Source organism: Phyllostomus discolor, chromosome 8, assembly GCF_004126475.2.
Source record: "Phyllostomus discolor isolate MPI-MPIP mPhyDis1 chromosome 8, mPhyDis1.pri.v3, whole genome shotgun sequence".
Classification (NCBI taxonomy): Eukaryota; Metazoa; Chordata; class Mammalia; order Chiroptera; family Phyllostomidae; genus Phyllostomus; species Phyllostomus discolor.
The window spans coordinates 75,508,751-75,522,918 of NC_040910.2; the positions used below are offsets into that span (position 1 = coordinate 75,508,751).

Consider the following 14,168-nt stretch of genomic DNA (forward strand, 5'->3'; position numbering starts at 1 on the left):
TCGGTCTATCTGTGATGCAGAGAAACTGTTGCCCAAGAGGCTGGGACTGTTTCTCCAGGAGAAGAGAAGGAAAGAGCTGGTGACAGCCATCAAGGGTGGGCAGGGTGAGGGCTCCTGAGGATGATGGGCTCCCCGGCATTCGTGAGGATTTTGAGCCCGTCTGAAAGACTGCTTACTCTGATCAGGGGGCTGAGACCCGAGTACTCACAGTCCCGCTCCCCGGGAGTCTTCAAATTAACACCGACCGTTGCTTCCGGAGCAGCTGAACCGGAGGGGCCACCCAGTGGTCAGGGTCTACCAGGCCCCTGCTCTCCCCTCTTCTCACCATAAACACCAACGTTTCTTTCCCTCCTTTGTTACCACCCTCCTTCCTTTCCCTTCCCGGACAGTCCTCTCTACTTTTCCTTCCTTCCGCCTGGTTCTTCCTCACTCTAGCAAGTGGCATTACCAGATCCCAAACAGGAGCATCTGGGCTTCTCGACCCTTGAGACAGATGCTGTCGAGCCTCGAGGGACCCGATGGATGAGATGGCCCTCAGGGGGTGCTCTCCACCAGGAGTCCAGCCCCCAAGGCCGAGAAACCTGAGAACCGTGGAAAATCAATCACACCCAACCTAGGAGTGACATCGTGGAGAATGGCCCAAGGAAACATTGAGAACTCGTGCTTCCTGCTATCACTGAATCCGTAAAGCGCGGGGAGGTGCCTAGGCTGCCGCTTCCTCCAGCAAGACTGTCCCCTTACCTTGTAGGATGGGGTCTCTGTGCCCGGGCTCTCAGCCTGCACCACGATGTAGGCATGTAAAAAGTTGGAGGCAATCATATCTGGGACAAAAGGTGTGTTTTCTTCTTGGAAGATGATGGCCACAATGTCATTGCCAATGTGTCTCTTTCTCTGGAGCTAAAGAAAAAGTGTTTCATTGTTATAAGCCAGTTGGGAACATCCTGAAAGCAGAATAGATCTATACAGGAAATTCCTCATTATTCTATCTTTATACATAAACCCTGAAACTTGGAGACCTAACTCTCCAGGGAGCTTTTTATTTTATTCTTTAGAAGCTATCAAAAAGAAAAAATGGGGGAGTTGCCCAAGTGGTTAGGGAGAGGCTGGCAAGCATCTCACTGAGCTCTACAGCATGCAGAGCTCTGACTCGGGACCCACGGAGAAGGGTTAAAAGTTGAGGCCCAGGTTTTGTCCTGCTAGAGTCTGTGATTGATCCAGGAGAAACACAAACACAGGTGAAGGTACCTGAGAACAGGAACAAAGCCCCTTGCACAGAAATGCCTGCCACTGGGGGGACACAGAGGGCAGGGAAGAGGGCAAAGTCAGAGGCCTGACGGTGATCTGAGAAAGCTTCCTGGAAGAGGAGATGGAGGGCAACACCTGGCAGAAATGTGAATGAGCAGGGATGAGGGGGCCGATCATTCTATACCAGTGGGGAGAGGAGCCATGCCTAGAGAAACACGGGCCACGTGGCTCAGCAGAGGTCATGGGAGAGAAAGAAACCCAACCCCGATTCGGCACCCCAAACTGTGCCGGGTGCTGCCACAGGTGATTTCAATCAGTAGGCACCTGCTGTATGTCAGGGCCACACTGGGCTATTCATATGAATTATTTCAAATGTCAAGGTCCTCCTGCACACCAAGTCCTGGCTAGGCACTCATCTACGCTTTTGTTCCTTTATTAAGCACCTACCGCATGCAGGCCCTATGCTTCACTTGGAGTTTCTCACTGACTGAGCACCTGCTATATATTGAGCCTGGTGCTGTGCACCTCACACAAATTGTCTCACATATTCCAGACACACTATCTCATTTCTTGGGAAGGGAAAATTAATGTTTATTCAGTCCTTGCCAACAGTCAATCTCGATGTACTTCCCACTTCATACAGGGGAGACTGAAAGAGAGCCAGGGAGATAGCAGCCCTTGGCCCCAGGCTGGGCAGGAGGCGGGGGGCCGTGAGGGGATGGGACTGGAGGTGAAACACTGAGAGAAACCTACTTTGGATACAAAAGGAATCCTGCTCCCATTTGTTTCTAGAACATTCAGTAGTTATTTTAGAGCCAAATCACAGTCTCATTTGCCAATTTCCTTTTTTCCCAAAGAAGCCAAACACTGTTTACAATATTACATCTGCGCTCCCTCCCCAGTTCCCTGATCAGAAACGGATGGGTCAGCGTCTGGTGAAAGGCCTACCTTCCCTTCTCATCTTCCTAGAGACTGAAAAGGGGAAAAGAGTGGGATGGGGCAAATGGTACCACAGCCAGGGGCCAGCTGCTGGCTTCAGGGCTCGACAAGAACAAAGCCAGGCCCTTCCTGGGGACATGCAGCCGTCAGAAGCAGCAAATGTGAGGGTGAGCAGGAGAGCCCTGGAAACGGAGGTCTCATCCAGGTTTCCCCGGCTGAGGCAGAGAGGCTGGACTCCTGCCCGCAGGCAGGTGTGGTGAGAGAGGAGGCTGGGAGACTAGAAAAGCTGCGAGGTGAGAGCTGATTCGTGAAACAACCAGCTTTACATCGCTGGGTCAGGAAGGAGGGCAAAAGCCTAGTGGCCTGGATAGTGCACAGCTGTTAGGTAAGCAGCCTGCCACAGCCAGGCATCACACCAAGCCCTTCACTCATGGACACCATGGGTGATGTCCACAACAACGCACTGACGTACATGGCGCTATCCCCACTTTGCAGATGAGTACAATGAGGCCACAGGGTTAACTGGCTTGCCCAGAATCTCATGCTCCCAAGTGCAGGGCTGGCATCAAACTGCCATCTGCAGACCCCGTCCTGTGCGCTTCACCACATCCCACGTGACCAGGGCACCTGGGCTCTGCTCCCAGCTCTGCCCCATTCAGCTGGGAAACAGTCTTTTTACCACACCAAGCTGCAGCTTCCACGTGGTCAAAGCCTACGCACACCCAGGAGCCCTGCTGTCCTGGCGTACGTCAGCAGCACTGATGCCCAGCCTTGGTGAGATGAGATAACATGATAGAACAGGATCGGACGAGAGCACAGCGAACAGACTGGCCTCTTGATTATGACAGGGAGGAGGGCAAAGGGGCAGCGCAGGCCTTCGGGTAGATCGGCCCAGGGACCTGAAGCTGGCTTTCACCCCGCATGCCCCAGGCTCCCAGAGCCCTCCCAGCCCAGGTTACCTGCTGGGTGTCTCCCTCCGTAAAGGGCAGCTTTGTGGAGACGTGAAACATGATCTCCCTGTCCCGAAATATCGTGTACACTGACTCCGCCCCCGTCTGTCCGTGGGTCACATCCAGGCCTCCTCGGAAACTGTCAGTAAAAAAACAGGGCAAGCACCACAGAGAGAGAGAGCGAGGGTTAGTGGGCAACCTGGCACAGCCTGCCCTAAGAACATGGGGGCAGGTGAACGAAGGAGGGGATGTGAGAGCTGAGGGCCAAGACTGAGACACGGGGAGAGCCGGTACATTTGCTTTTCTGATCAGATGAGCCCTGGTGTTCCACTATAAGCCCATATTTAAAAGACAAAGGCAGAATCTCTATTGCAAAGGTCATGTGGGAAAGGAGGTCATCCACCCACAATCCCGGACAAATGGTGTCCTCAGTGCCAGTGGCCCCCAAGGCTGGGCACAAGCCTTTGCTCTCTACAAGGCCATGTCCAAGTCCTCTGCCCAGAGTCAGGGCAACCGGCCATCCTGTTAGATGATGGTGAGCCCCCCAGGAGCGTCCAAAATCAGCCTGAATGGGGTGACAGATGCTTGACTTCTGCCCAGCCAGTGGCTGATGTGGAGACCCAACCCCAGAGGTGTCCACGGAGGTCCCTTCTCTGGCTGTCTCCTCACAGGCAGGAAAGAAACTAAGGAACTCGGTGGGCCTCTGGGAGCTGCCCCTTTATTCTCCATGGAAAAAGGGCTGCTAGCCGTGGATCATATTTTTCAGCATGAAGAGGAGGATGTAGGTGACTTTAAGAAAATGAAATAAAATAGACCCTGGACATCAGCCTTCCCAAGCACTGTACTATGATCCAGAAAATGTGCTCAGCCCAGTGTGGCAGAAAGCACACTGGGCTGGGAGTCAGGCGCTCCGGGTTCTAGACCTACTTCTGCCCCTAAGTCAGCACATGACTTTGGGCATGTCACTCAGTCTCCCTAGGCCTCAGTTTCCTCTCTCAATAAAAAAAAGGGATAGGATGATATGATCTCTGAGGTCCTCCCTGTTGTTGTTTTTTGTTTGCTTTTTGTTTGTTTTTTTTAATTCTCACTCAAGGTCATTATTTCATTGCCTTTTTTTTTTAAGAGAGAGAGAGAAGCATTGATTGGCTGCCTCCCATACGTGCCTGGACTGGGGATCAAACCTGCAACCAAGGCACACACTCTGGCCAGGGGTCAAACCCACAACCCTTCAGCTAGGGGACAATGCTCCAAGCAAATGAGCCACACCACCCAGGGCCCTTCCTGGTTTTAATCATTTCATCTGTTCTAAGACACTTTTTTTGACACTTTAATACCTGTGAAACAGGATGCATCTCACGAAGATGGCATCTCAGAGTTTAGGGAAGGTGGTATAATAACAGTAACAATAACGACACCGGTGCTTCCTCTGTGCTCAGCATGCACTTAAGTGCTTCACAAGCATTACCTAGTTTAACACCAACAACCTGTGGGGTCACTGCTACCTTTACCTCTCTTTTTAGAGATGAGGAAACTGAGGCTTGCAGAAGCTATGTCACTTGCCCAAAGTCATAGAGCTAACAGGTGGTAGAGGGGGAGTTGTAACCCATGTGTGACAGACTCCAGGCAGCAGTGATGACCTTGAAGGGAAGGAAGACGGAGGAAGAGGAGAGAAGGACGCAGACGAAGGAAGTGATTACTGAACATCTACTACCTGACAGGCATGGAGCTGCGTGTTTGCACACATGTTGGGAGATCCTATTAATTTGGCTGCTGCAGTTGGGGGTTGAGGGCTCTGTCCTGTTCTAGCCATGAAGCACAGCAGTCTGGCCAGGTGGGCAGGCCCCTCCCAAATGCTGCCTTTGCCAGGGAAAATCAGAGGCCAGAGTTTTCCAAGGATTGGGTCTAAGATTCTTTCTGTCCACTTAGAGAACCATAGACTGTTGCATAGATTCCTGCTGGGGGTTTATTTTATTTCTACCAGCTCTTAATTATCCCTTCTTTTTGTGTATCATCTAAAGTGGGTCATTTCCCCCCAACAGCACAGGGCCATCTTTCCTGGATGCCCAGCAGGTGAGTGATAGGGAAGGTGGATTCATTTCACTCTCAGTCTGAGCCAAAGGTGAATGCGGAAGGCAAAGCAGAGGTGGGGCAGTTTCACCATGCACCCAAGGCCAGACGTCACTGCCTTTCGGATGCCCTGCCGTGCTGGCTTACCCCGGGACCTCGGTTTCCTTGGAGGGAGTGTTGATCGTTTGCTAAGAAACGGTCTCGTGGTTGTTGAGTGTGTGTGTTGAACTGTCATATGCCCTCCCCGAAACTCAGCTGTCTCCCCTCGCCCTTCCTCCCAGGCCCCATCCATGGGGCTGGAGGCATCACCTGGCTGAAACCTACCCTTTGAAGTCCTGCAGGGTGATGGTGTCCCCCAGCAGTTCCAAGAACTCCTTGAAAGCTGGGCTCTCCTCATTGTTCCCAAACAGCTCCTCCTCCAGGGTCTGGAAGAGAAACAGACCAGGGGCAGGAGTCAGAGAAGCCTTCTTGGTGCCACGGGAAGGAGTGTGGGTGTCCAGACTCCTAGTCCCTTTCTGTCTTTCTCCCCACCCCGCACCACAATTGCCACCCAGCGGCTCTGTCCTTGGCCAGAGGAAGGACTAAGGCAGACCTGGATTTGGGGAGCTGATTAATGAGGACTTTCTCTTCAAATGAAAGCTGCTGGTCAGTATAAAAAACAAAGCTGAAGCAAAGAGTTCTTAGGCCTGATACCAAAAAGCAGTCCATAAATGAAAAATTGATAGTTAGAATTCTGACAAAGGACTCCTATCTAAAAGATATTTTAAAAACCTCTTAAAACTCAATAGTAATCAAAACTGCAATGAGATACCACTTTACATGCACTAATGGCTAGAATCAAAAAGACAGACAACAAGTGTCGGTTTAGAAAAATCAGAATCTATGTAGGCTGCTGGTGGGAATGTAAGATGGTGCGCTCACTTTGGAAAAGTCTGGCAGTTCTTCGAAAGGCTACACACAGGGTTACCATAAGACTAGAATTCCACTCCTAAGAATATATCCAAGAGAAATAAAAGCATAAGTCCACCCTAATGTTAATAGCAGCATTCTTCATAAAAACTCCAAGATGGAAACAACCGAAATGTCCATCAACTGACGAATGAATAAAATGTGAGATCCATACAATGGAATATCCTTCAGCCATAAAAAGGAATGAAGAGCTGATACACGCTACAACATGGATGGATGTTGAAAACAGTATGCTAGGTGGAGAACGCCAGACACAAAAGGCCACATAATATCATTCCATCTCTAGGAAATGTCCACACCAGGAAAATCCATAGAGACAGAAAGTTGATTTGTGGTTAACAGAAGCTAGAAAGAGTGGTGGTGGAAAGTGACTGCTAATTAATACAGAGTTTCTTTTGAGGGTGATAAAAGTGCTCTGGAATTAGTGGTGATGGTTGTAGAAGTCTGGGAACACACAACAAGCCACTGATTCATATGCTTTATTGAGGTGTAGCTCACATACCATACAATTCACAATGGTATGTGAATGATACCTCAGTATAGCACTATAAATTTTTTAACCTAACAGTTAAAAATAATGCAATTAGAAAATAGCCAATAGTCAGCCATCTAAATCTAGTTTCTCTCTCTTAAAATATTTCTGTGTCGAAAGATACAGAAGACTGTGGTTGTAAATAGCATCCTCTCCTGCTTATGCTTTCTATTTTAAGGATTAGAATCTACTGTGATTAATCTTCATTTTAAAGTTCCTATTATGATACTAATGAAAAAGGAGGAAAATAGTCAAAAGACACAAACAATCATTCCACCCAAGAGGATATACAGATGGCAAATAGGCACATGAAAAGATGTTCAACATCATTAGCCATTAGAGAAATGCAAATTTAAATAATAAGATATAAAAATAATGATATCACTACACATCTACCAGAATTGCTAAAATAAAAATAGTAAAACACCAAATGCTGGCAAGGATGTGGAGATCACAGATCAAACAAAAATTGCTGGTAGGAACATAAAACGGAACAGCTCTAAAAAATAGTTTGGCAATTTCTTATAGAACTGAACATATGATTACCATATAACCCAGCAATTGTACCCCTGGGCGTTAATCCCACAGAAATAAAAACTTATGTTCACACAAAAACCTATCTACAAATGTTCAAAGCAGCTTTATTCATAATAGCCAAAACCTGGAAACAACCCAGCCTTCCAACAGCGGGGGAAAGGTTATACAGACTCTGGTGCACCCATCCTGTGGAACACTACTCAGCCCTCAAAGGGGATGAATTACTGGTACTCTCCTGCACTCAGATGAATTTCACTAAGTGGAAAAAAGCCAATCCCAAAATCTTATATATTGCATGATGCAATTTAGAAAATATTTTCGAAATGACAAAGTTTTAGACATTCAAGAACAGATCAGTAGTTGCCAAGGGTCGAGGACAGGAGGGCGAAGGAGAGCACAGAGGTGAGAGAAAGATTGCCACGGTTATAAAAAGGCAACACAAGATATCCTAAAAGTGAAAAGGGTGATGGGATTTTGTTTCTAGACTGCATGACCTAACCATGTGATAAAATTATATACAACAAAATACGCACACCCACACACCCCGGGTGAGTACACATACAACTGGGAAATGGAAGGAGATCCATGGACTCCTTGGCTGTGACGTCGCCCTGCAGTTTTAGAAGACAGAACTTGTATGGGAAACTGGGTAAAGGGTACACCCTTCTCTCTATGCTGTTTCTTACAACTGCATGTAATTTTTAGGTACAGATACCCAAAAATTAAAAGCTTAATACTTTTTTAGATAGAAAGCAAAGCTGAAACAAGCAGTGTGCTCTCCGATGGTGACAGGCTTCTAGCACCAGGTGGCCCTGCCTAATCAACAGGCTCTGCCCACAGTGGCTGGGTCTGCAAACAGCCTCAGGCTCTGCAAACATCCAGAGGTGCAGGGAGCAGCTCCGTGACACAAAGACACTCCAGTCTGCACAACCCCTTCCAGGGGAAAGCCTCCCACAGGTGGTGCCTTCACACCTCCTTGCCGCCTACATTAAAACAAAAAAGGGCAGACCTGAGGTTCCAAGCCTTCGATAGGTGACAGAATCTAGTAAGATTTCAGTAACTCTTATTTTTTATAGCATTTCTGTTCAGAATTAATTTCGTTTCATGCAAACAATACCAAGTTTCCAATTACAGTATTGATATGAAATTTCCTTTAAAAATAATATATTTAGTTGAAAAAACCTTTAAAGAAAGTATCACATACTTTATAGCAGAGGTGTGATAAAAACTGTCACAGCGCCATACAGTGGAACAAACAATACGACACAGAGACTGAGTACAGTTTGTGAATGTGTGAAGTCTGGGACACGCCGCTCCCTAGCAGAGGTCTGCGAACTATGGCCTGTTTTCATACATTAAGTTCAACTGGAACACAATCAGGCCAACTCATTCACATATTGTCTTTGGCTGCTTTTGGACTACAAAGGCAGGGTTGAGTGGCTGCAACAGAGATAGCACAGCCCATGAAGTCTAAAATATTTTACCACACAGCCCCTCACAGAAAAAGCTCTGCAGCATTCTAGTAAGACACCCCAACTCCAGCCCAGCATCCTATGTGCCCCAGGTCACGAGGCCAGAGTGTGGGAGAACGACCACCTCCGGGCAATGTACATCTGCTGGGAAAACATTTCCGCTCATGCTCTCTCCAGGTTTCCACGGGCCTGGTATTAGCATTATCTTTACTTTTGTACTGGCCTTGAGCTTGACCATGTACTCAGGGAGGGTGTCTTAGTCATTACCAGTATCCCCCTCAGTGCTCAGCACAGAGCTGGACAAACAGAACAGTTAGATGGGGCTTATTTATATCCTGAACCGGTGTAGGGCTTTCATGCAACAAATGCTCCTACCAAATGTCCCCCGGCTCTAGGTTTGTGAAACAACAATCTCCTGAGTTTTTTTTTAAAAAGACATCTCCTCCCACACCCCCACCTTGCCTCGGCAGTATCAGGTACATAAACAACACACAGACTCCTCAGAGGTGGATGGTTAATGTTCAGTAATTATAACTTTGCTGGAACATTGGATAATAATCACCTTATGAGATCTGCTTTGGTAAATTTCACAAGCAAAGAACTTTAATTAGGTGGGTTATATTAGCAGAGCTGTACAAAATAAAAATGCAATATGTAAAAATAACCATAGCGGCTCCCTGAATAATCTCCCTTAAATTATACAATTTATGTGTGCTAGTCTTTCAGCTCTTAAACTCTTCACTTAATTAGAGTGTTTTTAAGCAAACACAGGTTTCTGGTGGTCTAATATCTCCAGACAACAAAGTCAGGTGTTAGGTAGCCAAGACTCAGACACGCAAAAAAAAAAAAAAAAAAAAAACCCCACAGATAATAGTAAAAGTTACTATTGACCTACTATCAGCAGGGCCAAAACTTTTATTCATTCATTAATTCACATAACAAAAAACTATGAGTGCATTTATACAAAGTCACCATGCTAGGATCCTGGATCACACAAAGATGAAACAAGTGTGAAACCTTCTTTCATAAAACCTAGCTGAGGAAACATCGGTGTGTTCAGCAGGCTACTCATCAGGATGTTAATAAATATTCAACAAAGTTATAAAGAGTTCTTTACCTTGGGGGTTCTTAGAGCCTTTAAAATGTCTCTATGCACCCAAACTCTGTCCAAGTCACTCATTCCCAGAGCACTTCACACACTGAGAAACATTATTCACCCAACTAACTGCAAAGCGTGTAAGAGCTGAAACAGACGGAGCAGGGGCAGCAGGGGTGCACTGGAAAGTTTTTAACACCCAGCTCCCCACGTTGGACGACAGAAGCCCCGGTGTTTGCCGATTTCCACGGTGCAAATACTCCACCATGGCTGAATTCAAGCTTCGAACGTGATGTCACTGAACACAGATTTGGGGAGAAATGCATACAACTGGCTGCCACGCTATGAAGTGTGGGGAGAAAAAGCTATTCCCAGCAGGGAGGACTTTGGGCAAAGAGAGAGCAACTTGGGTTAATCCATTCCCTGCAACCAGTCTGATTTGTCTTGTGACCCCCGGCCTAGAGATAACGACACTCGGAAGTAGCCACCAGGAAGAACCAGAAGTTACCATTTGGAAAACCACATTACCATTTAAAGGCTTTGCAGGCCTCGGTGTGAGGAATGGCCTGACAATTCGGCCACCTCCAGTCTAATTCATACTTGAAATCAGCATATTTAAGAACCTAATACTGTGCTAGGGGAAGAAAATAAGAGTACTCAGGGAGAAACCAGAGGATATAGTGGCCAGTATGGATTTGTGGTGCTTACCTGCCTGGCTTTCTGGTAAATGACTCCAAATTTGAATGTGTTCTTGACATCGTGCTCATCATAGGACACAATCATTTGGGAGGCCTGGAAAAAGTGGGAAGAAAAAAATCAGATTGTTTGTCAAGTTGGAGGGAAATGGAAGGGGAAGCACCCATTTCCATGGAGAGCGTGCCCGCCTGACACGAGACATCCACACGTGCATTAGAGGAGAAAGGGCGGAGGCCGGAGCAGACAGTCAGGATGCGGCTCCCACGGTCTCAGCTGGGCCTCGGCACAGGAGTGCCGTCCCGTAGCAGCCGGACCTCTGCCTCGCTCGCTCCCTTCCCATCCAGACATGCCGGCCGAGGCCCGGGCACACGGGGAGTCCAGCAGGACTCAGGGAACTGACTTCGCCCAGTGTTTCACCTGTGAAACCAGGCTTCCAAAACTGGTAAGCAAGGGAGATACTGGCTCTAATGCCACCTATAATCAGCAATACAATGTTCACAAGGCACTGCTCCTGCCAGACTTTAATCTGCCTTCTCTATAACTGAGAGACCTAAAAGGAGACCGCTGTTAGGAGGGGCGTACCCTAATACAATATGCGGGGGGAGCTAACCACTGCTTCTGCCTGATGTTCTATCGCACTTTGAAGAATTGGTATCTCAAGGCCAGGAACACTAAACTCTAATTTTGAATATGCTGTTTTTACCTGTATAGCTTCAAGTGAGCCACTTAACTTCTCTGGGCCTGTTTCCTCGTTTGTGAAATGGAACTGTGTAGTTGTGAAGATTCAGTGAGACCGGGCACGTAAGGTGCAGAGCACAGAGCAGCTACAACCATCACCATCACCATCACCATCATCACCATCTATGTAGCCCCCCCAGAAAGATTACAGCAGAACCAGCTCAGTGGGAAAGAGAAGATGTGGATGCTACCATGATAACCTTCTCGATAAAAAGGAGACACCCAACCTCCTGTCACGCTACAGGAAAAAACAAACCAGGCACGGCTTGTTTGTTGGCCGGATGATGTGGCCCATGTTAGGTCTGGGAGGCATTCATCTGCCTGAGGAAATGGACACTCATCAGCTCCCCTGGAAGGGCACTGCTAGCCGACCCAGAGCGAGCCACCCACTCCCTCCCAGGATGAGTTGAAGGAGCGGAGCAGCTGCCCTGCCGGGGAACAGGCGCCCAGCCACGGAGACCTGCCAAGAAGCCTTCTAAACTCTGTGAATTCTGAAAACACACACACACAACATCCCAGCCAGATGAACATCCAGCCGGACTGAGGAGTCCTTCAAACACAGCAAACATGAAAATACAGCTGCTCCTCCATCATTACCAGAGCAGGAGGCTTTCCAAGTGATGGAGAGAACTATGCAAATGAGCGTCATTAGGTTCTCTCGGTGGATATGATTTGACAACAAAATTTGCCAAACTTGTAGTTAAGTGAGGCCTTTATGATGAGGTTTTAATGTGTGGTTAAACCTCACTAATTCAGCTTTAATTATAAAGAGAAGGGCAGTTGGAACAAGAGAAAATGTTCAGTGGAGTGCAGCTTATTACTGGTAAGTGCCTGCAGATGCTCAGAGGGCTGCAAAGAGGTACCTGGGAGAAGGGGTCTGGCGCATGCACTGTGCAGGAGATGACCCTGCACTAGCTGGGCCACTGTGTAGGGATACATGGTGTCCTGCCCAAATTGTGAACATTTAAGGCATTTCTTCCAGGGCATTCTGGATGTCCAGCCAAGATAAGGCCTCTCTTCCCCACCAAACATTTCACCTCGTGGTTCCTGGTTGTCAGAGAGGAACCAGGGAATGGACTGAGCCAGCCCCCGCAAGCCTCAGCCGCCACAGCGCTGGCCCACGGGGCAGGCGCAGAAGCACAGCTCCACGCCCATCTCCTCTCTCCAAGCCCCGCTGGCTCATGAGGAAGCAGAGGGTGCAATGGGGCTCTTCCTAGATCTAAAGCAACTCACTGTCTGTGGGTGATTTAAGTCCTGTCATGCTGTAATTGTTCTTGAGTGGGCTGTTGTTTTGTTTTGTTATTATTGCTCCTCTCCCTACCCCCACACCCACATCAGAACTGGGGTTAAGATTAGGACAGTCCGGAGGAAACTGATAACAGAGAGGCAGCCAGTTCATTAAAAAGGACTGAGCAGGGGCTCAGAACTATGCAGCATTGGCAATGAGGAGCCACAGTCGGCCTCTTATTTTTTAGTGGAGTTCTGCCTTCTGCCCCGCTCCCTCCTCCATGATGGCTGACCAGGTCTGCACCAGCCCCCAGCCCCCCAGCTAGAGGTAGAACACTCCCCACCCCAGCACTGGCCTCAGGGCTGTAGGACCAGAGTGAGATGGAGGAGCTGCTATACCTCTGTCACCCCCACACAGCTGGGGACCGACTTGGGCAGGCCAGAGACCCAGGTGTGGCCAAGGATGGCTTCCCCGTGGACCAGCTTGTGAAGCAGTAGGCAGGGAGAGGGGAGACATGAGGGGTATCACAGAGGCCCCACAAAACCCCACCAAGATGCAAAGAACCTCCCATAGAGCCGTGGGTGAACAAATGCATGCCAAGCAGCAGACCCTAGGACAAGGGGCGGGACAAAGGTCTCACCTTGGGGTACAGGACAGGGCTGAATTTCAGTCCCACTGCATCATCACAGAAGGCCTAGGCAGGGAGAGAGAAACATGCAGCTCAGGGACCGTGTCCCAGACAGCACCTGGGCTCCTCTGCCCACCAAAGAAAGAACATGGGGGGCCAGGACCTGTGGGGTCGGGAGGCCTGGCGCTACTGCTCTCTGAGGGGCCAGGAAAGTCAACCTACTTTCCTGATGAAGGGAGGTCACCAAAGGGAGTGTGCACAATTCTGCCCAGCATTCCCGCCCCCAAAGCATGGGCCCAACCCAACTCAGCTGACCATCCTTCTCATCCCACTTGGCTGACTCAGTTCCCAAGTTTCCCCAGAGCAGTGACACACACCCCTCTACCAGCTGATGGCTCCTGACCTGGGGCTGGGGGGGATGGAGAGGGGGGAGTGGGAAGGGCGGGGTGAGGAGATGGCATCCTCCATCTGGATCAACAGCATGGCCATCCCTAAGCCCAATTCTCCACTGCTGTGCAGGCTCCCTAGCCACTCCCTCCCGGTCCTCCTCTAAAGTCCTACTCTCCATATCAAGCTCTGTCTTTCCAAGTCTCTTATCTCCTGAGCTAGCCATGAACTTGGGGGCAGAGACCATGGATTATACTGAGCAGCCTCAGCTGCAAGGATGAGATAGGGAGGGTGTCAGGAAGACAGGTGTCTGCCAATAGCCCTCCCCCACCCCCATGCATTCAGTTAAGAGCCAAAGCCCACCCAGGAGAAGCCTGCATTCCCACCCACCCCAGAGGCCAGCCCTGGGCTAAGGGAAGAAGGCACCTTCTCTCAGGTGGGCTTTTACCTTTGCAATCTGAGGGATGCTGGGCAGCTTGCTCAATCCTGCCAAGGGGATCCGTTCATGCACTGTCTTCACCTTGGACCTGCAAAAAGAGAAGCATCCACAAGAAATGAGTCAATGAGGAAGGTGGCTGAGATCATGCCAGACCACAGGGCAGGGACACTTGCTTCGTGTCTCCCTGAGGTCAGATGTGCCTCATTTTACCCAACCCATGCACTGGGTACCACACTCAAATGGTG

At 48.9% G+C, this 14,168-nt stretch overlaps 1 protein-coding gene across 8 annotated transcripts in view; it reads right to left on the bottom strand.

The window, feature by feature from the left end:
* The window catches only part of RAP1GAP2 (RAP1 GTPase activating protein 2), a 194,402-nt gene that overhangs the window by 28,928 nt on the left and 151,306 nt on the right, over positions 1–14,168 (bottom strand). For all 8 annotated transcript variants that reach the window (XR_004904796.1, XM_028520082.2, XM_036033276.1 and 5 more), the window contains 6 exons: positions 13,933–14,011; positions 13,110–13,163; positions 10,516–10,599; positions 5,526–5,626; positions 3,144–3,273; positions 742–897 (listed from right to left, as the gene is read on the bottom strand). Coding sequence is in view for 7 of the 8 variants with exons in the window: in XM_028520082.2 (XP_028375883.1) it covers positions 742–897; positions 3,144–3,273; positions 5,526–5,626; positions 10,516–10,599; positions 13,110–13,163; positions 13,933–14,011 (604 nt within the window). In the remaining variant the exon portion in view is untranslated. The remainder of the gene's footprint in view (positions 1–741; positions 898–3,143; positions 3,274–5,525; positions 5,627–10,515; positions 10,600–13,109; positions 13,164–13,932; positions 14,012–14,168) is intronic.